This window comes from Scatophagus argus, chromosome 1 (genome assembly GCF_020382885.2).
Source record: "Scatophagus argus isolate fScaArg1 chromosome 1, fScaArg1.pri, whole genome shotgun sequence".
NCBI lineage: Eukaryota > Metazoa > Chordata > Actinopteri > Scatophagidae > Scatophagus > Scatophagus argus.
This window is the reverse complement of record NC_058493.1, coordinates 6544983-6569716: the sequence shown is the minus strand read 5'-3', so window position 1 is coordinate 6569716 and position 24734 is coordinate 6544983. Positions and strand designations below refer to the sequence as shown.

General features: G+C 41.0%; 1 protein-coding gene across 9 annotated transcripts in view; it reads left to right on the top strand.

Annotated features, from left to right (window-relative positions):
• The window catches only part of LOC124068430 (A-kinase anchor protein 13), a 97763-nt gene that overhangs the window by 34524 nt on the left and 38505 nt on the right, over nucleotides 1–24734 (top strand). For all 9 annotated transcript variants that reach the window (XM_046407336.1, XM_046407201.1, XM_046407041.1 and 6 more), the window contains exons 6-11: nucleotides 3–186; nucleotides 1647–1842; nucleotides 2098–4276; nucleotides 5877–5956; nucleotides 17078–17132; nucleotides 24376–24521. In XM_046407336.1, the coding sequence (XP_046263292.1) occupies nucleotides 3–186; nucleotides 1647–1842; nucleotides 2098–4276; nucleotides 5877–5956; nucleotides 17078–17132; nucleotides 24376–24521 (2840 nt within the window). The remainder of the gene's footprint in view (nucleotides 1–2; nucleotides 187–1646; nucleotides 1843–2097; nucleotides 4277–5876; nucleotides 5957–17077; nucleotides 17133–24375; nucleotides 24522–24734) is intronic.

The window sequence follows — 24734 nt, the reverse complement described above, 5'->3', positions numbered from 1 at the left end:
AGAGTTGAATCCTCAGGAGACTCTGCTGCATTTCTCAGCGCGCCGGGGTCTCTTTCGGGTTACGGACTTCTTGCTGCAGCAGTCTGGAGCAGGAGAAGCGCTGCGACTGGCCAACAGAGAAGGCCACACCCCCTCCACCATTGCAGCCCTACGAGGACACGAACGCCTCCATGAGCTCCTCACAAAGTAAGCACATCTTGAAAGACTTTTTATTTGTAAATTCACAGTAATTCTTTAAATGCAGTGGGTTTCTTTTGAGTGTTGGCATAATTCAAAAACAGTTAAACATAAGAGAAAAGAAAATATATATAAAGCTATGTTCACACTGTGTTTCAGAAGAACAGTTGCCCTCTTCTCTCAGTCTCATGTCAATATATCAGAGGGCAGATTGTGTGTTGCCTCCAGGCCCTTTAGAGCAGACTTGTTTGTCTGTTGTCCTCACAGAACAATAGAAGTATCCATAGAACATCACCACAAAGCCCACTGCCTGGCTTAGCCATTTCAGCTGCAGCCGGATAGTTGAGGACAGAGTGAAAGGTTGTGGGCTGCCAGTATCATTCCAAGAGAATCCAGAGAGATGGGAAACTATTCGCAACACAAAAAACCTCGGTTACAACTTGTGCCTCTCCACAGCATCTCACTATGTGTAACTTTACTTAAGTCCACACACTGCAGTGTTTTCTCTGCCGAGTTTAATGGTGGCGGATGTATGTGTATTGTTTGCAGTTGTCAGGTATTATCCCTAATAATGCCTGAGTGACTAGTGAGGTCAAATTCTTTTCATCCCTTTATAGTGAATCATTAAACTGCAGGGAAAAAAACAGCTTTTTTGGTAAATGGACTGAGACACAACGTAAAGTGGAAATGGACCCATTTTATGCCTTTTAAGCACTCAACTTATCAGCTGCAGAATAGTTTTCATTTAGCTCAAAATGAAGATGCCACAAGCTGAAAGACAACTACCGCTTAGTGAGCTCGCTCATTACCAAGCTCACACTGCAGTTACTTTACAACATACAGCTCCCTCTTTATGTGTTGGTGATTACATTTCCCTCATGAAAAGTGAAGTCACTTGTAGCCTGGCTGGTGACATCAACTTTCGGGCCTCGGCACTAAAGCAATCCACCCAGGATTACGCAAGCGGATCTGCCTGACTGGGAGGTGTCTGCCCTTTACAGCACTATCTTTATGAACAAAAACACTGCACATACCTTCAGCACTTAGAGCACATGTGGCAGGGGGAGTGAAGTTTTCTCAGAAAGCTTATCAGCTAGGTGTGGTCTTCATTTCAGTGCAGGGAAGGAAAGGAACATTTTTGGTTGACTGGCAACAGTGCCTGGAAACTTTAAACATTTGCAAGCTACTTTATAATTTGACAGCATCACTATAGGTTGCTTGATTAGCTGCTGAACTGCTGGAATAGACCAACAACCACAGCATCCGACTGATGGCCTTTCCTATTCTAGAGTAAAAAATAAAAACAAAAAAAAAAAAAACAGCAATACACATAGATTATTGCAAGAAAAGGAGGAGTGTGGGTTGGCTGACATCACTGTTAAAACTTTCTGTTGAAAGCAGTTCTGTGCTGTGCTAGCCAATCACACTACAGAAACTTCTGGATGATCTAAGTGTTTATTTCATGGCAGGGCTGAGACGGATACAGAGACAGACAAAGGGACTGAGACTGTCCAGCTGGTCTCTACGGATGCCCGGGTAGTTTGCCACCTACCTAGGCTGAACACACACACTCTGACGCTGAGCATCCGCCCTGGCCACGACCCTCCAACCCTTCAAAGGAACGTGGAGCAGCTGCTGCACTTGATATGCCATCTCCATGCCACGGTGAGTCATGCCACCCTGCCCTTTTAGTACACTATCTCCACTCAGTTTTAGCCAGTACCTGTGCTGTTGAACATGTTGGTTTGTTTGTCTTTTGACTGACCTCATTTTTTTTAACCTTCAAGCTTCATTTGTGTAACTGGTGGAACACCTTATGCAATCACAGAGTTGGCGATTGATAAGAACTAGAGAGCATGTCTGCCTGTTTCGCTGACAGTAAAGCTAACGTTTATTCTCCTGCACTTCTATATTCTTCAGGGAGTTTCTGAATTGGAGCTGCAGTTTGATTCTCTGCACACAGCTGCTGAATGCTGTGATGGTGTACAAACAGAGCTAACCTGTCTGGAGCGACTACAGCAGCCTGCTCTAGCAACACAGTGCCTGGATACAACAACAGGGGGGAGCTGCATAGAAAACTGCTCAGTGGAAAGCAGCAGTGGTATTGATTGTGGACATGGTGAGACTGGGAATGCAGAGAAAGACTGGAGTTTGTCTGTAAATCTTCCTACGTCAGAGGTTGGTTCCCAGGAGCATGGCCTTGCCCCCCCAGAGGACTGGGTGTGTCTCAGTTCAAACACTGGGAGAGATTACTGCCAAACGGAGGAGGAGGAGGGAAGAGTGCAGTGCGTTGTTTTCACCCAGAGTCTTAGTTTGAGTGACAGGAGCAAAGGAGCACAGAGTGAGGCAGAAGGGGAGAGCCTCACTGTGGGAATCCCACCACCAGCAGGCTGTGGTCAACAGGCAGAGGAAACTGATAGAGGAGAGCCTGTGATTCGGGAAGGACAGGAGGCCACAAAGGAAAAGGAAACATCAGAGCAGGAAGCAGAGGACAGCACAGCTAGAAGGAGGGAGGAGGAGACCAACTCAGAGTCAACAGATCTGATAACAACGAGTGCAGAAACGAAAGCTTCAGTCATGGGCCAGGCTTCATCGTCAGAGGGCTTTGATTCGGAGTGCTGTGAGGAAAGAGAGAATGTCGGGAAGGAAGAGAGGAAACTGAGCCAGGAGCTCTGCGATGGACTCTCTGTAGATGAGGATAGGACAGAGAGTGAAGGGTTAATAGACCCTGTCTCAACCCTAGGGGACCGCCCTTTCCCTTCGCTGATAGGCTGCAGTGATGTAATCGAGGGGTCTGAATCTTCTGTTCCACGTCTCTGGATAGAAGGCCTCCATGAGGGGGAACCTCCACCAGACATGAACAGCCTGGAACAAAACCAGGAAACAGCTGTTAGGGATTACGCTACAGACCAGCAGTGGGGCTTGGCTCAGGAAACTGGTTGTCATTCTGGGAATTGTACTGAAACAGCTTGTGGTAAAGAGTTAGATGGTGAAGACGTAGCTGAAACTTCTGGTTACAGTATTAAAAGTACAAGTGTGCCTTGTTTGGACCAACCTGATAACACAGCTGATCATCAGATCGCGGGTAATTCCATGGAAGATATATGGACCGATCCTTTGCCTGAAACAACGCCCAGCTCCAGTAACGGACATGGTGATCTTGATCCTGGGGTGACCCATGGACTCTCCAGTGATGACGATGTTGTCAGCTTCCGATCGGTCGGAAGCTCCACAACAGAAATATTCCACCCCACTCAGGATAATGCTAGTACGGAGGATCAGGATTTTCTTGAAACCACGACAGCAGAATTGTCCCCTACAGGATTCAAGATGGATGAATCAAGCGATTCAAACCCCAGTGAAGACAATGATCATTCACTGACTGTAGATGCAGGGCTTCTCTTGGAGCCGGACACTGTCAGTGCACTGACAGCGACAGACTGCAGCCAGACTGGCACTGAGCCTGAATTACAACTGTCACCCAGCCTTCAGACAATGGAGGTTTTGAATAGTGAAGGGACAGGAGAGGAACTCGACCCAGAACTTTCCAAAGAGGTTCTGTCGTTAGATCCAACGTTATCAGAGAGTAGGGGCACTCCAACGGTGCAGTTTGATGAAAGTTATACTGAAGAGGCCAGAAACTCTGAACTGAAAGCAGGGATTGAACACTTGGCACCAGAGGTCACTAGTGGGTTTTTATTTGACCCCAGTCCATCTGTTGCAGAAGAAAATGAAGTGATTGACCCAGCTGAAGGAGACCATCAGTCGACAGAGACCAGTGATAAATGTGCAGTGGACTCAGCTGAAAAGAGTGGAGATGTGCAATTAGTGCTACAGCAATCCAAAGAGAATAACTCAGAGATGACAGCAGATGAGAGATCACCTGATGAGGGATTAAAGCACTCAGAGAATCATGATGATGTATGTACATCACAGGGCGTCACTGTACTTTCAGATAGTGCAGATATTACAGCCTTGGAAGTAGAGCCACCTTCTCCAAATACTGAAGCAGCCAGTGAATCTCATGTTGAGAATGAGATGACTGAAAATCCAAAGAATCTTGACACAGTGGATGGAGCCTCAGAAGGTGCGACTCAAGGTGGGCAAACACTGGTTTATTTCAGTTCTTGATTGGGTTTATTCTAGTTTCACACATCAAGGGGCAATATGTTTGTCAGTCTTAATCCTGATGAAATACATCCAACCAGATTCAGTCCTTCTCTGGTGATTAATGGCAATAGGTCTGCAAAGCTAAATCCAACATAACTCACCATTACTGTGCTTGTCTTTTTTTGTGTGACATCCAGTTGTGATCTATTGCTGTTGGTGAAGACATGTTTTTGCTTAGTCATTTTGCTTTTTTGGTGCGAGTTCCCCCTCTAATGAGGATTCAGCTTTTCATAATTCTCAAGAGTTTTTTTTATTATTTTTTTTTTAATTTAGAAATTGGGTTATTTCAAAACATTTTCTCTCTATGACATCAGCACAATAACTATGAAGAAGGAGAAAGGAAAAAGAATAAGTGCAACACCCCAATATCTAGTTCTTGACATTGACATTGACAACTTCTGTACCTGGGTAGAGCCTTATAATGTAGACTAGGGAGCCACTACTGCTGGTGTTTCACAGAAACTGTGTTTTAGCCTTTCTTATCCTCAGGTGCCCTTTGACAACATAGTGGGAACTTCTTTTTTTAAATACCATAATGTGAAATTATTGGCATGAGCTGAAAAAAATTTTGGGATTCCATAATTGCGACATGTTACTTAAGAGGAGATACTAAACTGGTTGATATCTTTAATACCTTAGGCCATGTGCAGTCTGACGACGCTTCCTTTTCTTTATTCATATATTCTGTTAGTGTCTATCTCATGTACACTCTGGTTTACTGTATGTCAGCAGGCACAGTCACATTACCAGTGCATGTGACCAAGTCCCTGATGAACAGCTAGAGGCAGGGTTCTTTAAAACAAACACACAAAGGGTAGCTGATGTGAGCATGGAGCAGGAACTGAGTTTCTCTCGTCTCTAAGTGAACTTGGAGCACTCCTCTGTCTGCAATTTTCACTCATCAGGAATAATTGTGCTGGACCCAAGTCCAATAAGGAAAGGTCAAGGGCAGGGTCGGTGCTGTGCGTCACACAGAGAGTGGGGTGTCATTATGAACAAGGGGATATATTTACAGCCTGACAGTGGCCTAGCAACAGGTAACATCACAGGCGATCAGAGACAAGCTTTCTGTTGTTTCATGGTTTCAAAATAATGAATTTTCACTTTGGATTGTTGTGGATGTTTAAAAACACAAGAAAGTGAGAAGTTGTTCTTCTGCATGAAGACTGATTTCTGAGACTTTTCCACTCCCTCTAGCATTCATCAAGTCACGTTCACTTACATAAACCTTCCAAGATGGATTCCTGTAATCCATCTCAGATAATTATACAGCACCATCAAAGAAGCATTTGCTTTCTGTTTTTTTAATCAAATAATGATTAATTTGTTTATATTCCAGTGGTGATTGTCTGTATGGGAACTTTTCATGAAAACTATAGACAAACGTTGCTGTATCACCTCAGTGTAGCTGTGATGAGGGTAGATAAGTCTCAGTTTCTTTTATTCTTAATATGTGTTATTGATTCCTGTATTTGGAGGGTTTGTGTTGTGATTGAATTGATTGTTTTGTGCTGTGTGCATTTCTCCAGAGGTGGAAGTTATCATGTCTGAAGAAACTGTAATTGCTGCAGAGGAGCAAGAAACATCTGAGGAAACAGACTTCTCCACGGTAAGCCCAAAGTCTCTCTCTGTCTTGATCCAGATCTGCTTTGTTGCAGTTGTAGGTTTTGGTAATATGAGTCTAACATGAGTTGTCATTTGCCAAACCAGCAAAATGCTCTAAATATTTTTGACGTAAAGGTGTTTTGAAGAAACAGACCAATAAACTTAGTTCCTAATAAATTAATCCAGGCTCCTTTTGGTAGTAGTTGTCCCAGAATTGCTACTAAATGTTTTGGTGTTTTATTGCTGTGTGCCTATCTGAGTGTCAAATAGGTTTTTATGTTAAGCGTTCAGTAACGTTCACTATTTTATTCATTATTGTAGAAACTTTTTCCATTGCTAATATACTGGCAACATTTTGTTTTTTATTTTGAAAAATGTAACCTCTTCTAAAAAATATTTATATATATATTTATATTTATATATACATTAACTTTGCTGTAAAATGCAACAGGATCTCCCAACCTCTCCCTGTGGGAGTCATGTTATGCAGTTCATTTACTGTCTCAACTGAGCACATGGATGTGATCTTCAGTAGACGAGGCATTACTCTGAAATGTTGCTGACTGACAGATTCCTCAGCAGCCATAGACTGGAGTGGCTCTGCTTATTCCTGGGTTGTGGTCTAGGTCAGTGGCTTGTTCTGAATGCCAGATGTTTAACTGCAGAATGATGTAGACAGCCTGCAGGAGACTGGGGTCGTCAGCAGAGGGCGATGTAGCCTCAATGGCATCATTAGAGTTTTTCCTCTTCACCAGAGAGAGAATTTAATGACCTGCCATATGATCCTGTTGAAACCTCCTGTAATTTCCATGATGAACAGGCAATTTGGAGTCATGCTGGTGTTTAGAAAACTGTAGTGCTGTTGGAATTGAGGTGAAGAAACTGCATGTTCACATACTGTAGATGCCTGTTCAGAGCGTATCTTCTAATGTACATTGTGTGAAGAGTAGTAATATTTAGACACAAAGTGCGTGAATCATATTTAGAATAACAAGAATAACAATCACAATCATCAACCAACATGATTTACTTCTTACACTTTTATCATAATAAATGATTAATTTGTTAAATTAAATTGAAAAATCTTAAGCAGGAAAATTAAACTGACTGAATGACAGAATGTAAATGATAGCAACAACTTGCTGCATAAAATGAGATGTGCAGCAAAAGGTGTACACACCTCAATGAAACTGCAGGTTTCTGAAATATAAAAGCAGAAATAATGACAACAATATAAATAAAAGTAAGTCTGGTTCCATATTTAATCTAATTTTATAAAAGTATAAATGTTCAGTGAATAAATCTTAATTATTAGGGACATTTTTAATGGAAAAAAAACAATTCCAACACCGTGATTGCATAAGTCTGCACATCTTTTTGCCATGGAGGCAGTAGCTGTGTCCAAAGTTAACCAGTCACATTCAGAACCAGCCTGCAGGTAATTAGCATGCACCTATACATTAATGTTTGGGGTTGTTTCCTAATAGGAGAGCTATGGTCTGCAGAGAGTTACCAAAGAAGTTGCGATATCTAATTGCTGAAAAGCACCTATCATGTGAAGGATGTAAAAGAATTTCAAAGGCATTAGCTGTGCCATGGAACTCTGTCAAAACAGTCATCAAAAAGTGCAGAAAATGTGGCACCAAAGAAACTTTGCAAAGGTCAGGAGGGGCCATTAAGAGGTCAACAGCAACATTCAGTCAACTTGAGGAATTTCTAGCCTGCAATGCTTTCATAAAAAAAAATGAACCTCCAACTCTGGATTATGCCAAAACATGGAAGGAGATTATGGTCTGACAGAACAGTGGTTGAAATTTCAACTAAAAAACATTACATTGACGGTGAAGCAAGGTGGTGGTATCATCGTGCTTTAGAGCTGCTTCTCTTCATATGGGTCAGGGACTCTCATCAAAATAGACAGGATAATCAATAGCTACAGATATCAAGATATTCAGGCACCAAACTTGCTGGCCAGGTCCGAAAGGGGAAACATGAAGAGGAATTTTGCATTCAAACATGACAATGACCCAAAGCACATATTGAAGTTGGTCAAGCCTTGGCTTCAGAAAAGTAAGATCAAAGTCCTGGAATGACCCAATCTGAGCCTAGACCTCAAACCAAATGAAAAGAAGTGGAATGAAGTGAGCTGATTGGAAGATCACTATAAAGCTAGGACCAGTCTGACATTTACCTTGTTTTTATGTCTCTCGTTATATTTCAAAAACCAGTAATTTTACAAGGTTGTGTATACTTTCTATATCCACTCTAAGGTTAATGAGGCAATTAAAATCACAGAGTGTTTTGACAAGGTATGAGATAATTAGACAGCAGATCTTGCTTGCATGCTATTTTATCTCTTCATAATGCGAGCAGAGTAATACCAGCTGGGGAGTTGTTAGGGGGTTAATGGGCTCCTCTTATTGTTTTGACTTTTACACTCTGAACTACAGCCAAGCAATGTAGAGATTGTCAGTTTTCAAATCCACCAGACAGCAGTTTATATTGAAAGTTAATATTTTCTGTCCAAACGCTGTGGTCCATTTGGTTGAACGGAGCGTTTGCAGTGTCTCCCTGAACACTGAAACACCTGGTGCTTTGTGAAGATCAGACTTTGGATTAGTGGAGAGTTTGATTTGTTTGTGGCTGCCTGGAATCACGCCTCTGTGCTATCGGCCAGCTATGGGCAGGACCTGATGTCAAAACTGGATTCTAAATTCATGCCAGGATTTGCTCAGCCACAGTGTGCAGCCTCTCTGGAGAAGTGCAAGTTTGATTTTATAGGTGATCCTATATGTATCGTTTGCCATAATTTATCACAATGACAAACAGCAAAGTATTACTTTAATATACCCTATGCTTGCCTGTTGCCCACCTAGCTGTTTGCATTTGTGTCCTTTTTTGAGTTTTTCAAGGCCATTAATGTATGAATGTGGAAAACAAATTGCGTTTGAGTTACTTATTTCAGTTGTTTGTGGAATAGATGCGTCAGAAGATTGAAAACACACAAATCAGCTACTTGCAATATGCAGTAAGAAATAAATCAAATCAGATCAACTTTAGGAAAGTGTTCGTTTGTGTGAAATCACACAGCATGTTATCATCTTATTGGTTTGCCATATTCTGTTGTCTGGTTTCTGCAGTTCAGCCTGAAATGTAAAAAGAGTTTTGTCTGATGTAATGTGGAATAGCAGGGCACCGTTCATATCAGTCGCCATATCACGTAGGCCTACACATAATAAATTGAATGTGGGGAAAAATCTGAAGTGTGATCTGCACTGGCATACCTCTAACTCTGCCCTTGTGGATGAATATGCGAGTGATATCCAAGTTTTTCAACATGGCCACCAGCCAGATCTATCATCTTTGAGAGGTGCAATCATTCCCAGAGGGCACCTCATAAGCGGACTCAGTCCTCATCCGGCAGGGGGTGTTGAATCGCAACAGAATAAATTCTGATGATTGAATAAAATTAACTGAAGTAAGAATGCCCTACTGTCATCTGTCACACTCTAACAATGCACTGCTTTTGCTGGCTTATTAACAGGATGAGAGAAAGACGTTTACAGCCTCACTGAGAAAGAGAGAGAACATTCAGAGAGTGAGAGAGAGAGAGAGAGAGCAAAGGCATGAGTCACACAGAGTCATGAAAGAAGTTAAGAGGCGGCAGAGGAAAAGAAAAGGGAGGGAATAAGAGAAAGAGGGAGGGAGTGGAGCTGGAGTCTGTTGGAAGGCTGCTTCTGTGGCCAGATGTGAAGCTTAGCAGACAGCTCTCCTCAGCAGTGTTTCTGCTGGATTTTAACCGTCTGTTCGTAAATCTACTCTGGATATTTTAAAGGAAAATGTATGAACGACACAAGCGGAGGTACAGTCTCTGTGCCAAGGGAGAGAGAGCTGTAGATGTGGTTTTGATAAAGGTAGGTTACCTATCCACACTCTTAAACAAAGTTGCTTGGTTTGACAATACCGCTAGTGCTACAGTAAAAACAGTCATGTGCCCAGAGGGTGCTAAACATATTTGTTAAGTGCTTCAAACTGATAAAATAAGCAATAAAAAGAAGGTATGAAATAAAAAACATGTCTAAAATCATAAAAGTTAGTCATTACAGCTAGGTTGCAGATAACTAATGACAGTATTACATCAAATTACAGCCTTTGAAGAGAGTTTTGCAAAGTGATTTAGCAGTTTAAGTTCCTCTGTTTTTAAAGGCCTCATCACACTAATTTTCAAAAACTGCTCAGAAAAAGTTATTTTCTCAAGTGAAACATAATGTTTCAGCATGTTTTGGCAAACCTGTAGTTGTCTGCCAGAGATGTTGTGATGGGTTTTGCTGTGTTGCACCCTGGGAGATGATTGCATGGTTGTTGATAGTGGCCCTCCAGACACAGAGTGCTGATTATTTTGGGGTGGAGTGTGGTTTCTGGATAGGACGCTGCACGGGTATGCTGTATGTGACACCAAGACAGATGCCTGTGCTCAGTCTGTCTCTGTGGAATAACTGTGTATGAAACTTAATGAGGCTCAGACAGTTTAAGATCTTTCCGGGATTATTTGGTCAGGCTTGTGGGTGCTTGTCTGTAAAGGCTATGAAGCTAAAAGAGAATGTAAAGTCCACTGATGTTTTTAAAATGTCTTGTCACGCTGCAAAGTTGGGACATTTATATTTCTATCTACCTCAAAGGTCTTGTTTCTGTACCATAATGGTCTAACCATTTGAACTGTGTGTTTGATGAAATCTTTCTGAATCAAATCTTTATAGCACCCAGAAGAGCTATATAAAGGAACTACATATAGAACACTTCAAGCCATTTTTTTCCACTTTGCCTTGGATTTTTTTTCTTTTGGTTGTGGGACAGCAGTTGGTTGTTTATTCTTGGTAAAAGTGATGTTGCATTAATCATAAGAAGTCGCCTTCCAGTATACAGTTGGTTAAATCTGCTGCAGGCATTATTGATACTTAAACACAGTAGTTGATGAGCATCGTGGATAGCTGGATCAGTTGTTTCTTATCAACGGATGCTTCCTGCAAAATATCTAGAAATGTAGAACCCATCCATGTAGAATCTATCACCTCTTGATAATCAAATGTCAAAGTTATTATAATAAAAAATGCCACGTGCTAAACATCAGCATGTGTTCTTATTAACATTTAGCTCTGAGCACAACTGTGACTAAGGTTGGAATTGGGAGTAAAAAGTAAAACTGCCACTGTAACTAAACAGTGGCGAATGTCATTGGGCTGTAATGAAAGTACAGTAATGAGATTAGTGAAACAAATAAATTTTGTCGAGACTGAGTTTTTTTCTGTCAGTCTGTTCTGTACACATGACATTCATTTCATTTGTCTGTGTTGGAAGAGTGATCTTTCCTCTGTTTTCTTTTAGAGGTTTCTTCCATTTTTTTCCTGACTTGCACTTGGCTTGCACAGGCAAATTTGTGAATTATGATATTGGGTTTTCTTAATTAAATTAACTAACTGTGAAGGGGATAAAACTTGTAGAACCGAGAGAACCGAGACGAAACTATTAGGTAACAGTTAAAACTTAACAGGACTGGACTGATTTAACTGAAACTAAGCTAGTGACTCAAGACTGAATTATTTCATACGGTGTGATGAATATTAGCTGTAATTTGAACTAATACTCATGACTGAAAGCTGGACTTAGATATATCATGCATAGACTAGGCCATGAATTATAGCACACTAGATGTCTCACATGTCCTACAGTATGTCATATTGACCGTCATGCTGTCTGCTGGTCGTGACATCTAGAAGCAGAGCAGAACAGATTGTGAGGTACTGAGAGGAAAATACTGTATCTATGAAGTGGATTTCTCTGGTATATGTAACGCTTCTCCCCAGTCTATTGTCACTTTCTAAAGTCGTTCCTGATGTCAGCTCCTTTTTTCGTTCAAGGGGTGAAATAACAAGGATGATCCTGTGTGTGTGTGTGTGTGTGTGAGAGAGAGAGAGAGAGAGAGAGAGCGAGAAAGAGGGAGAGATATGATGGTGTGGGAAAAAGGCAGCGCCCGCTAACGGTTTCCTCTGGCCTCAGATGGAAACAGGCATTTGGCCAAATGACTTCATTCCAACCAGCGTTTCACATCCCAGCATCTCTCTTGGCCTGAAGTCACAAAACACATCATCACTCCACTTACCAAGTACAGTAACTGTAAATAAGCCTTTATACTAACTTTTAGCTATGGTATATACAACCGTGACTCCAAGAAAGTTGGGACACTGTGTCAAATAAATGAAACAGAATGTGATCATTTGCCTCCTACTAATAATTTCAAAGACACTGTATTTAATGTTTTACCTCATCAACTTAATTGATATTTGCGTATATATGCTTATTCTGAATATGATGACTTTTCAAACAACAAAAGGGGCAACAAAAGAAACTTGTGTACTGTTTAAAAAAACAAAAAATGCCACTTTGGAACATTTTACAGGTGAACAGGTTAACTGGTAGCAGGTGAGAGTATTGTGACTGGGTATGAAAGGGACATCCTTGAAAGTCTCAGTAGTTCACTAGCAAGGATGTGAAAACAGTCTTGTTTAAAAGATGTTACTACTGGGCCCAGGAAATTTTCACAAAATTCCTGTCAGTAAACACAGCATATTTGGAAATGATTGCACTCCGTTTTTATTTACATCCCTGCTTCTTTTGGTGTCGGGGTTGATCAGGCACGAGCGGCAGGCCTAGATATAATAAAACAAACAAATCTTTCAAATCAATCCTTTTTTGGGGCACTTTTTTCATAGGAATAGTTTTTTTTTCTCATTATAATCAAGGTGCTGCAATCGGATATATTGGTGATCTATTATCTGAAAATCATTCTGCTGTTCTCAGAAGAAATTACTCTAAATAAAAGAGTCCATATGTACTAGTTATTAAAAAGACAGTTCTTCTCCAAATGACCCACATTCAATCCTCGACCATGCTGAAGTGCTCGTCAGCAAACACTGTTCTTGGCAGCTACACTTGTGCACTATTCTACTATTCTTGTGCATCTCGGCCTCTCTATGAAGGGAGGTCAGACAAGATGATTTTAATTAAGAAAGAGCTCCGTAATTGGTCTCACCATGTAAAATATAATCCCAAAGAAATCTTTTGCAGCAGTTGGGTTACTGTCTGACAAGCAATATGTTCGCCTTTATCCTGATTAGGTGGTTGGTAGGTTGAATCCAGTGCACCTCCAAGGTGCAGCAGAGAATAGCCTTGCCCTCAGGTCTGCTGCCAGCTGCCCTCAGGGATCAAACCGTGTGTACATACCTGGCTGGAAACAGTCACTCAGTCAGCCATGGCATCCTTCAATGCTGCAGAACCTCTCTGGCTGCCTGCCTGTTTAGAAACAAGGCAGCAATCCAATTCTCGCCTGCCCAAGCACACACTCACACACACACAGACACACACAGACACACACACACACTCTCACTCACACGCATGCACACGCACACACACATACAGCATCCTGCTTTTTTATTTTTAAACCAGATGTGTTTTTACTGGGTACAGTTTAGATTCCCCCGACGCTAAAAATATGCACTGTGCTGTGCAGACTCAGTGCTTACAGCTTTCAGAGGAGGAATTGGGGGGAATTGGTTCTTTATTCACTGGCTGTCGGAGTGCTCTGTAGTCCTGCTAACTGGCCGAAACACTTGTTTGATGATTGAACGGTTGACTGACTGGTTAAATGAGCATTTGCCTGCTGGCTATCGCTTTGTGCTTTTTGGTTGGTGTTAGACAAAACATACCTACGTCCTGACTTCTGCTTATTTTACTACGTTTCCAAACCTATTTTTCCCCGTTCAAACAAATTAGCTTTTCCTATTTCTAATGCACTTTTTTCTAATGCAAAAACTTTATTATTTGTGCCTGATGTTGTTTGCAGATGGTTATGTTACTGTTGATTTCGATGGACATTTTGCTGAATGAAAGTCTCAAAAATGACTAGAATGTAGGTGGAAAGAATCGTATTTTCCATCTTTTCGATGTCTAAGGTGGTGACAGGTTGTTATTCAGAGACACAAGTTCAAAAACCCTTCAACAAATCACAGACTTAAGTGGCAGCTTGAGGGTTGCCGTGTAACTGGCATAACTGAACTGAATGTGGATTTATGAAGCGAAAGAGAAAGTTATTGCTGTGATTGACATCGGAGAAGCATCTGTTTTGTCAAGACTGCATTGTAGTCTTTATTTATTTTCATGCGGCCTCCGTTCCACCAAATAATATGAACTGCAACACACTGCCAGAATCGTGATAAGTTATATACCTTGCATGAATAGCAGGTGCTGCGTATGTCCACTCACTAAGAGAACTATCCACTTCATATTCCATCATTCCTAATAGTTCAGTTCACTGTATAATCAGTGCCAAAGTACACTTGAAGTGGTTCTGGTGGCTCAGTGTGTGTAAACAGTGTATTAAAACACTTAAAGCTGCTGTTTCCTTTATTTTGGCCTTAATCTGTATTTCATTCAGGACCCTTTGTTTCTGTTTGAGTTTCTGCTGTCATTTTTCTGCTTCAGTCTTTGATAATTTGTCGCAACACTGACAATCATTTAACATCTGAACAGAGCCTGTGCATAAATGTATGTGCGTATGTTTGTTTTTGTGTGTGTGTTTGTATGCGTGTGTGCTGGCGCTCTGTGTGACCAGCTAATCTTTCCTCGTCAGTGTGTTTGTTCTCTCTCGGCGGGCTCTGTTTGATATCTGAACACAGCTGTGAGAAGAGAAAAGGCCTGTGTGTGCTGTCTGTGCATGCTTCTGTGTGTGTGATTTTGTTGTGTGCTTGTGAGCCCTGGTTGAAAAAAAGAAGTGTAAGTGTTTGTAGTGTGTGTGCACGCATGAACACTGTTGGCTGATGGAGGTGCCAGTTGGCATGTAGGCACCTGACACTGTGTTTGTAGGAATGCAAAAGTGTATGGTCAGAGTGGGTTTTCTGACATACACACATACACAGACGCACACACACACAGGCATGCACATGAACACACTCACACTTGCCACTCCCAGGCCTGGACAACAGAGCTCAGTGTTTCTGTGACTGTTTGGTCCCAGCAGCCTTGTCAGTAGTGTGCTCTGGGACAGTTTAGGCTTAGTTGTTTAGAAACTGAGCTCAGCCCCCTCAACCCCAAAGCATTCTGGGAGGACTGACCTTGTTGGTTGGGACTCACTCGTCCACCTGTTTTATGTCTTTGGTGCGTTTTTAACCTCCTGACTTGTGTGTCTGTCTCTGCTCTCCATTTTCTCAGTAACAACAGTATATGCTGCATTTTAGTTCCGACTACTTTTCTCCTCTTTATTTGTAGTCTCAGTTTTTGTGATATTTTCTGATGGAGCAGAGGTCGTCAATTTTGAATCCTGTGTGGGAATGACAGTCTTGAAAATTAATATATAGACAGGCAATTACAGAATGTTAATGCATGGAAAGGGTGTTGCTGAAGAAGTGCAGCCATAAATTGATTCAAAACGTGGTTTGAGTTCATGAAAATTTTAATTATCTGTCATGCAGAAATGCCAAACTTTTGCTGGTTTGAACTCTCAAATGTGAGTACATGTTTGGATTTGCTGGTCTGAGAAAAAACAAAACAACTAAGACCCTGAGTTCTGGAAAATGTGATCTGCCATTTTTTTAAAAGCATAGATTGCACAATTATTTGCTTCATTGAATAAAATAATTACTGGAGGCTCCGCCTGTTGCCTGGATTCTTTGTGGAGACAGCTTGTCTTCAGGACGTCACTTTGTCCCACCGAGATGTACTCCACCACAAAACCTCCTATAATGCCACAGTCGTGATTGTTACATGTTGGTTGAATTTAACAAATGATCAGTTAATGTTCATTTGTAAGTTTTATAGGTGCTCATAAGTGAATAGAGCCAGGCTCGTTGCTGTCCCAGTGTTTTACAGTCTTTATGCTAAGTTAATGCTGGCAGCTGCTGGCTGCAGCTTCATATATTGTGGACATGTGACAAAGGTACTGATCTTCTCGTCTCAGTAAGAAAATGAGTACATGTAAAATAGCTGTGTTTGCTTACTCCAATACTGTCTCACCTGACCAGTTTTGCAGAACCAGATCACTGGTTCTCCGAATGATCCAAACAAGCTACAGAATTCATGTACATATACTGTAGTGACTGGTACGAGAACACAGTATCAGTGTGGTTGTGTTGGAACCTGTTTGGACTGTGAAAGTTCCTTTGAACAGGTCTTACACACCATGTTTAAGGGGCCATGCTTAAGTCTGTTGATCTGAGCCAGGCTTAAACTGGGTTTACTGGGGTTACAAGTTTAATGGGAAGAATTAAGGATGGCAGGAAACATGAACCACTACAATAACTTCAGCTCAGTTTAGAAAACAATAGACCCCTAAAAAAGAAGCCATGTTTAACTATCAAGACTTTTGTAATGAGGCTATCTGCTGAACAGTTTGGCAATCTGGCTTTTTTTACTTTACTCGGTTTGTATGAGGAACACAAGTCAAAGCTCATCATCCTTGTCTACATGTCATATGTCACATGTTACATGTTCATTAAAACACAGTGAGCTTCGCTGAGTCTGTGTTAACTTCACATGCAGAGCTGTCAGTCAAATTTCTATAGCTTTGGCCAAACTGTTGAAGCTTTTGTGTTGCCTGCGATGAGAAGGGTGCCTGTGGCTTTTTAAACTGAACCAGTTCTCTAACTCACGTACACATGCACACACACACACACACACACAGACACAGCTGTTGTATAGATACTCAGACCACAGAGGAAGCAGAGCCCCAGCATTGTGTGTTTACAGCCAGCCACAGATCTCTGACAGGCAGTGTGTATGTGTGCAAGTATGTGCGAGTGTGTTTGATTTGATGTCAGTGTGACTACGTTCTGAAGGCTGAAAACAGACCAAAGTTAGTTGTTTGCAAACAGCTCCTCTCGGAGATGGAGCTGAAGTGTAGCTACTAAATCCAGTGAATACTCTTAGGTCTGCTCTTTTGAAGTGTCTTATCATTGCCTCCCATCCTGTGTAACCAGCAACACTTCCTAACTGCCACGCTGGTCTGCATCATTATTTCTTTGTGAGTGACGATCACATGTTGCTGAGGCTGATTCAGTTTCTTCCTGTTCCTCTATAGATTCACCGAGACAGAGAGACGTCGTTCCATCAGCCTTGCAACACTCAACACTCAGGTAAGAGTTACTGTTTAAGGCTAATGATCTAACCTTTCTGCTCAGACAGCCATGCAAATTCTAATGGCTTTTTTGTTCACGTTTGTCTGCTTTATTTTTGAATTCAAGAGGATTAATGTGTATTGATTTAAGCTGCACTTGTTGGAAGGTTGCTTTGTCATCATGCGTAGAATTAGGTCATGTATGTTTATGCTGTTTTTCCTGTTGCATTTGTTTGAAGTGACAGCAAATTGATGTTTGGCCTGGTGACATTTTAGACAGTCTAAAAGTGTGACTGACACTAAGCAAAGGTACTTACATATTTCAGCCTCAACATTTGCAGAACTATGTTTTTCTTGTCGGATTCATTACTGTAGAAACATCTTAGCAGTCTCTATTCTGCATTTTCTGTACACAAAAGAGGAAATGGAAACCTTCAGAAATTTGTGTTATTTTATTATATTTCATATTTTTGATTATTTGGCCAGTTTCATGATAAAGAGTTTCGAATATTCAGTATTTCACCCTGTGGTAAATTTGTTTGACATGACTAAACATATTTATATAGTTGTGTTTCCACTTGCTTAGAGACTACACAAATGTGCATTGAATTACCTCTTAAATATATATGATATATGAGAGAGAGAGAGAGAGATATCTATCTATCTGTATATATTTATATATATAGATAGATATATATAGCCTGCACCAGATGAGAGCAGAACTTTATATGAAACACTATCAGTGAGACGTTACACTGAGACAGAAGACAGCTGGCTAAAATGTACTACGCCACTCAAGAGAGTATAAGCAAATGAGTTAAAGGTAGTGCATGGACTTCTTGACCATTAGTGAAGCTGCAGAGTAGTGTTTTGGTGAAGGGCACCCAGCTTTGTACCAACAGTTTCTAAGTAACAGCATACACCCAAGGATGTGGATTCATGCTACAAGCATGGAAATGATGCATGGTTCTGCCAACAGGGTGGTAACAGTTGACCTTTTTTGTATTCCAGCTAACCCCACAGCAGTTTTGGAAGGGACCCTGTAACCAAGCTAATTAACTTAGCGCCAGTGGTGTCTCAGCAGGATGGACTGTAGAAACCCGATGGGCCATTTAGAGCTGCAGCAGTGGTAGTTAGCTAACAGTAGGTTACTCAGAGTTAAACATGTCAAGATGTTATCTTGGCTTTTTCTGTATGTCTTACAAACAGTTAATTTTTGTCCTTGTGTTGTTTTTATTTACACTCTACAACCAAGCTAACCAAGAGGCTAATGTAAGCATGCTATTATGCTTACGTTATCACATGCTGACGTTAACTGATAATATTTATGTTACATCTACTAGCTTCCCAAGAACCACAGAGCGCTAGTGTGGCTAAAAACAACATTAGCTCAGTCTTCATTGCACTAAATGATTGATTGTTGCCATTGCAGTTGAGGGTATATTTCAGTCGATTTTTGTTAAAGGAATCTTAATCTAAAAAGAATATATGCTGATATACAGTATACATGAATATAAAAAGAAAGGAAAAAATAAATAACTCTTTAATCTGAGAAAGTTGAGTCTGTCTGCTGAGAGACCAGTCTTGATAAAAAAACGACTGACAGATCGATGAGCTGGATGTGGCTGAGAACGGCCTGCCTTTTATCTCCGGTGAAAAAGAGATGAATCATCAGTCTGTCAGTTAGAGAACGAGAGAAAAAAGGTTTTAAATGGATGAGATGAAGAAATACAGAAGGAAAGAAAGGAAATGTTAAGATGGAAAGAAAATAATAAAGAAAGGAGAAAAACAGTTGTGAAAAACAAGAAGTTTCTGACAGAAATAAAAAGTAGGGGTGGGTGAGGGTGGGATTTCCATTGTAGCAGCTGAGACAAGTTGACATCACTTCCTCATTGTTGTAAATATATCTCACTAAGGTCAGCAATTGCAGGTGGCAACAGAAGCTATGGCAGGAAACTGATTGACTGGCTGGTAAATCTCTTATCCACCATTCACTCATATCTGTGTTGCACTTATTGTTATGGTTGTGATCATAGTAAACACAGAACCTGCTTTGCATGAGCATGTTAGTATCAGCATGCAACACTAACGTGCTCACAGTACCCCACAAAGGAACCTTATTCTTGTTATTACTTGAAGAATAATAATAATATCAGTTAATGGACTGATTTCAGACATCGCTCAAAATGAAGAAGACTCTAAATAACGCTAGTTTATAGAATAAAATAAACTTAAGCTCAACATTATACTTTGAATAGTAAGCCAGACTACTTTTGACAGTGTCAAAGGTCAGTGTGAATGGGTTGACCCAGGAAAACTGACCTGCAAAGCCAGCCAGGTCAATGTCAGGGTTGAGAACTCAGTGATACCCTGCTCTGTTTAAAAGGTTATAAGTATCAGTTAGTGTCTAACCGTTTTGTGTGGGCAGTTTTCTCATCTCTCTCTCAATGTTGATATGAAAAGCAAATCATACTGCGTAGGAAAATAATTAATATATTGTTCAAAGTTTTGATTGTCTCAAGATGACTTGATTTACAAGTTGTTGTTTTGTTTTTGTTTTTTTCAAAACCTCAGTTTGATGATTGAATACATACATTTCTTTCGACAAGCTTCTACTCATATGTGCAGAGCATGCTGTGTATCGTCTGTGGTGCATGATGGACCTGGATCTACATCCCATAATATAGCTAGTTAATGTTTTTTTTGGGATGGCTGCAGTTCGGGAGCTTGTCTGGCTGCCTGTGGTTTGCTAGCCTGTGCTGAGAGTCATGCAGCTGCTTTAAAGTGTTGTTTGTAATGTTGTGTTATCTTACATTTATCATGGGGAAGCAGTGTTCAGTTTAGCTCAACTTGATTCACAAACCCTTATTCATACAGCAGGAGACGCGTTGTGTGTGCCTCGGGTTCAAGATAAAAATAATCCAGTGAGAAGATAAAACAAAGATATCAGTACACTGTGTTTATTACATGCATCAATGTGAAGGTTTAAATTACAACTTGGTTAAGTAGTATATTCTCTAAAACGTGTGCTAGGAAGACAGATTTTTATCTCAGTGGAGATGGGGTGCAGCCTGATCCACATACATTTTTTGCTAATGATTTCATTTTAAGTGTTGCTTAAACTAGACACATAGTAGCTCTGCTTTGGCGCCTTGAACAAGAAAATGTTGGTGCCGCACATTTGGTGTTGTTCTGACCTCAAAATGCATCCAGTGCAGTCAGCCCCCAGTGGTTTCTCAGCTTTGTAGAGAAACTGACTGTCGTCACACAAAAAGTCTTCTATCTGTCAGCCCAGTTGCACAAACTTAACAAGTGATTAAAAATACAGGACAAGGAAATATAAGGGTATAAGGAAACTTATAAAGGGTTTCTGTATGTGCTGATAAACTCTGCAGTAAAGAAAAACACTTAAGGTAGCTTCAGTGGTGCCTTGTTGTGACTAACAGTATGAAAATGGGCAGAAAAGAGTGTTTCGAGACGGGGGGCCCAATGGATGCCTTATCTTGTTGGTCATTTCTTACCACATTCACTGCTTCAGACTGGGTGATTTGTTTGGATCTTATCTACATTGCAATTTTTCTTGTGCCACATTCATCTAACAACACACAACACAGTCATCCTGAGTTTAGCCTGGCTTCTTTTTTCTTTGATTTTTGACATTTTTAATACAAATAAACAGTAACTGTTGATTGACCTGCGTAGGTACAGTGTTAACATGGATACTGAACTGTGTTTTAGGTGGAGGCATATTTTTATATCTTATATTTTTATACAGACATATTTCCTCCAACTGATCTATCTGGTTAATGTGGTTTCTTACCTTTTCACTGTTGCTTGCTTGCACTTTTGGTATTCAAAAGATTTAAGCTTTTTGTAAGTTCATGCCATAAAGCTGTGTACATATTGCAAGGCTTAGTGCTCAGTTCAGATTTATGGCAAGGACCAGATTTTTTTTTTGTTTGTTTGTTTGTTTTCAAATCTGGTCAATATCAGATTCCGGTATGAACTGGTCACGGTCTTGAATTGACTGACATGCCCAAAATAAATAAATAACTAAATAAATAAATAAATAAATAAAATAAAATAATTAAAAGAATGCCAACAGTGATAAAGACGTCACATGCAGCATACTGTGGTACAGAAATAAACATGGAGGCCACTGAAGTTGTTCAGTGGAAGCCTGCTAATTTGTGAGCAGATGATAACGAGCATGAGGATGAAGAGAAAGAGAGTCACATTTTCAATTATGTTATTTTGTGAAGCAATGGTTGCTACTAGGAGCATACTTAGGACCACACAAGAATGTATTGTACACATTGTCAAGAATAAATCAGATCTGAGTCACTAATGAGCAAAAAGAAAATAAAAATCAGATTTGTGCCTTTTTTGCCTACAGTGTAAACATATACTATACAGACAAAAGTATTGAGGCACCTGACAATTACACCAACAAGGACTTTCATTGCAGCTATAACAGCTTCCAGTCTTCTGGGAAGGCTTTCCACAAGATTCTGGAGTGTTTCTGTGGGATTTTTTTCTCCCTCATGCAGTAGAACATTTGTGAGGTCAGACACTGATGCTGGACCAAAAGGCCTGACTCACAATCTCTGTTCCAGTTCATCCCAAAGGTGTTGGATGGGGTTGAGGTCAGGGCTCTGTGTGGGTCAGTCAAGTTCTTCCACACCAAACTCATCCAGCCATGTCTTTATGGACTTTGCTTTGTGCACTGGGACACAGTCATGCTGGAATAGAAAAGGGCCTTCCCCAAACTGTTGCCACAAAGGTGGAAGCATAGCATTGTCCAAAATGTCTTGGTATGCTGAAGCATTAAGATCTCCCTTCACTGGAAGTAAAGTGCCGAGCCCAACCTCTGAAAACAGCCCCATGCCAATACCTTTGTCTATATAGTGTACTAAAATCTCTGAATGATAAAACATACTGTACGTTGTGCCTTAGTCAGTGAAATGTAATGTATTGTCAGGTGTGTGAACTGATTCACATTCAGCCAACAATCTCAACCACCCACTGACTCATCAGAGGGCTTTACACCTGTTCTGCCCCCCCACCCCCGGTGTGGGCGTCTGTTTGAAAGGCAGTAAGACAGCTGTGAAAGCTCACAGTGTCCTGCTACTTTTGGAGGACAGGTGTGAGGGGGTGGACTCTGAGAGAAACTACCAGCATCCACTTCAGTCACCACCACTTACCACTCCTTCACCACACACGCACACATACAGGCATCTTACATTTACATGTTGGGATTCGCCATTCATGGTGGGCTCATGACCTGAGAACTATGAAGAACAGAAGAGTAAAATGTTTTTTCATCAACTTCCGAAACCACCTTGGTCAAGATTAAGTACTGTTGCAGCACTGGGGGTCAAAGGTCAGTGTAGTTTTCGTGTTCAAAGTCTTAATATCTTGTCCTGGAAACCTGCTTTTGATGATGTATGATGATGAAGTAATCGTCTATGACATCCCTCTGTGTAAGGCCCTATGTGTCTCTCTTTACTGTTCAGAGATTTGCTCAGTGCTTACTGGATAGGAAGAGTGTGGTTCCAGCAATCAAACTTGCTGGTGCGAGGAGGGAACAGAAATAATTCCATGCATGTCATATAGTGACCTCCTTCTGGTGTTGGATTAAACTTGGATGTGTGTCGAATGCAAATACGGTGATAGAGATAAGATAGGAGCTTCTGACATGTCTGATTTCAACATTCAGATTCAGAATTGAATAATAATAAATATATGAAAATATACAGAACTTTGGCTGCAGAAGATTAATATCTGAGACCTGCTCTTATAGATCTTTGGAATGTGACTGTAAGTTGTGATCCTGAAGACCTCTGTCCTTCCTGACTTAGCAGTCAGACTGAAAGACTCAGCAGCAGTCTTTCAATCAGAGCAGGCTTGAGAAGGACACGTGTGAGTTGTCATAAGTAAGCAGTTGTAGGAAGGCAGTCTGTGACTGAGAACCATGCTAATGAAGAATCTTATTCTGAATCTGAATCTGACCACTCCCTCTGTAACCCTTTATCCGATCTCCAGACCCCCCGATTGCCCTGATGGTCCTCGGAGCAGCTGACCGCAGTTGAATGTTCAGCCTCATTCCGAGATTGGCTACTTGCTATAGCAAAGAGATCAACTGCATTTGTTGTCTGTCACTGGGAGACATTTTCACACAGAATCCGGATCCTTCAGTGATAAACGCTCGTGCACACAGACATACACTCACACAAGGAACTTCCTCTTGCTCCTATGAGCACACGGAAAATGTTCCTGAGGGATAAAGAATGACTTCCGCTTTTTGAGCAGAAATAGACATCAGAAATGATGCAAAATAACAGACTCGGCCAATGATCTCATCCAGTTGTTCTTGGCATCTGGCTGCAGTAAGCTGACTGTTGTACATTGCGTGCAGTTGTCCTCTTTTAGGTTGGCCTGGGATATTATCTGCACATGTCCTTACATGTACAAGAACCTGCTGCTGTTGCATAAGAAATGTTGTACAGTGTGCAGACATACTTGTTATTCAGTGAGGGGGCTTATTTGAAAAACATGTTAAATAGAGTGTTTGAAACCAAAAATGGCTCATGGTGGGTTGCTGTTTAATACTTGCTATGGCGAGAGAGCACTGGGACTTGATGGGTATGAAATGGTATCTGTAGACCCCGGGTTTGCAGTGAGAGCAATGGTTTAAAGTTGTTTGTTGTTTTTGTGTCTGGAAGATGTTTAATATGATTCACTGCTGGCTATGATTCAGGTGGGGAAATGGTGACTTATGGCTGCAGACACAGGGCTTGAAACTGGCTGCACGATATCTAAACAACAGACCAAACAACAGCTAACTGAAGTGAAAATTACTTCTAACTTTAAAGCTACTATAAAGTACTGTATAAATTACTGCCAAGGGTCTTTGTAAGTCATCAGTGCCCAGTTGGCCCCAGGGTGATGCTGCTCTGTTTTACATCAATAGCGTTTTCAATTGTCAGTCTCTGAGTGGGATTTCAACTTCAGTTCTTCACTCAGACCTTTTAAACACAAACAGTAGTTGTTTGCTTTCGCAGTTCAGCACAGACGACTTTAGTCAGGACACTTGGCCATTGATTCGTCAGGCTTTTCACACCTTCTTATATTCCCAGAAGTCTTTTCACTGATGTTTAACAGACCTTCTCATGTTTTAGAGGAGTGAACCAATACATTATTTGGAGATGTAGTGCTTTTTGGTTTGTCAACAGATCTCACATTGTTGTTGTGTTTTTCAGGACCCTCACGGTCTTCACCGTCTCCCAGTTTGCCCAGCAGAACGAGCAGTGCCACCAGCTGTCCCTCTGCAGCTCACAGAGACTCTGGCAGTGACATAGAAAGCTTCCTGAACGCAGAACCCGGATATGACAGTGTCTTCAGAAAGGTCAGACTCACTGCTGTCTCTTTGTCACACAATCCACATCTGTGAAATGTTGAGGTGTTTGTGAACAATGCACTAAAATTAGAATTATGTAGCCTATATGAGGGGAGCAGAGCAGAGGTTCAAATCCCCCCACTTTACAGAAATATTTGCTGGTTAAAAATTCACTAAAACAATCATAGAAACAAAAAGAAGAAATCTAAAATAAAACATCAT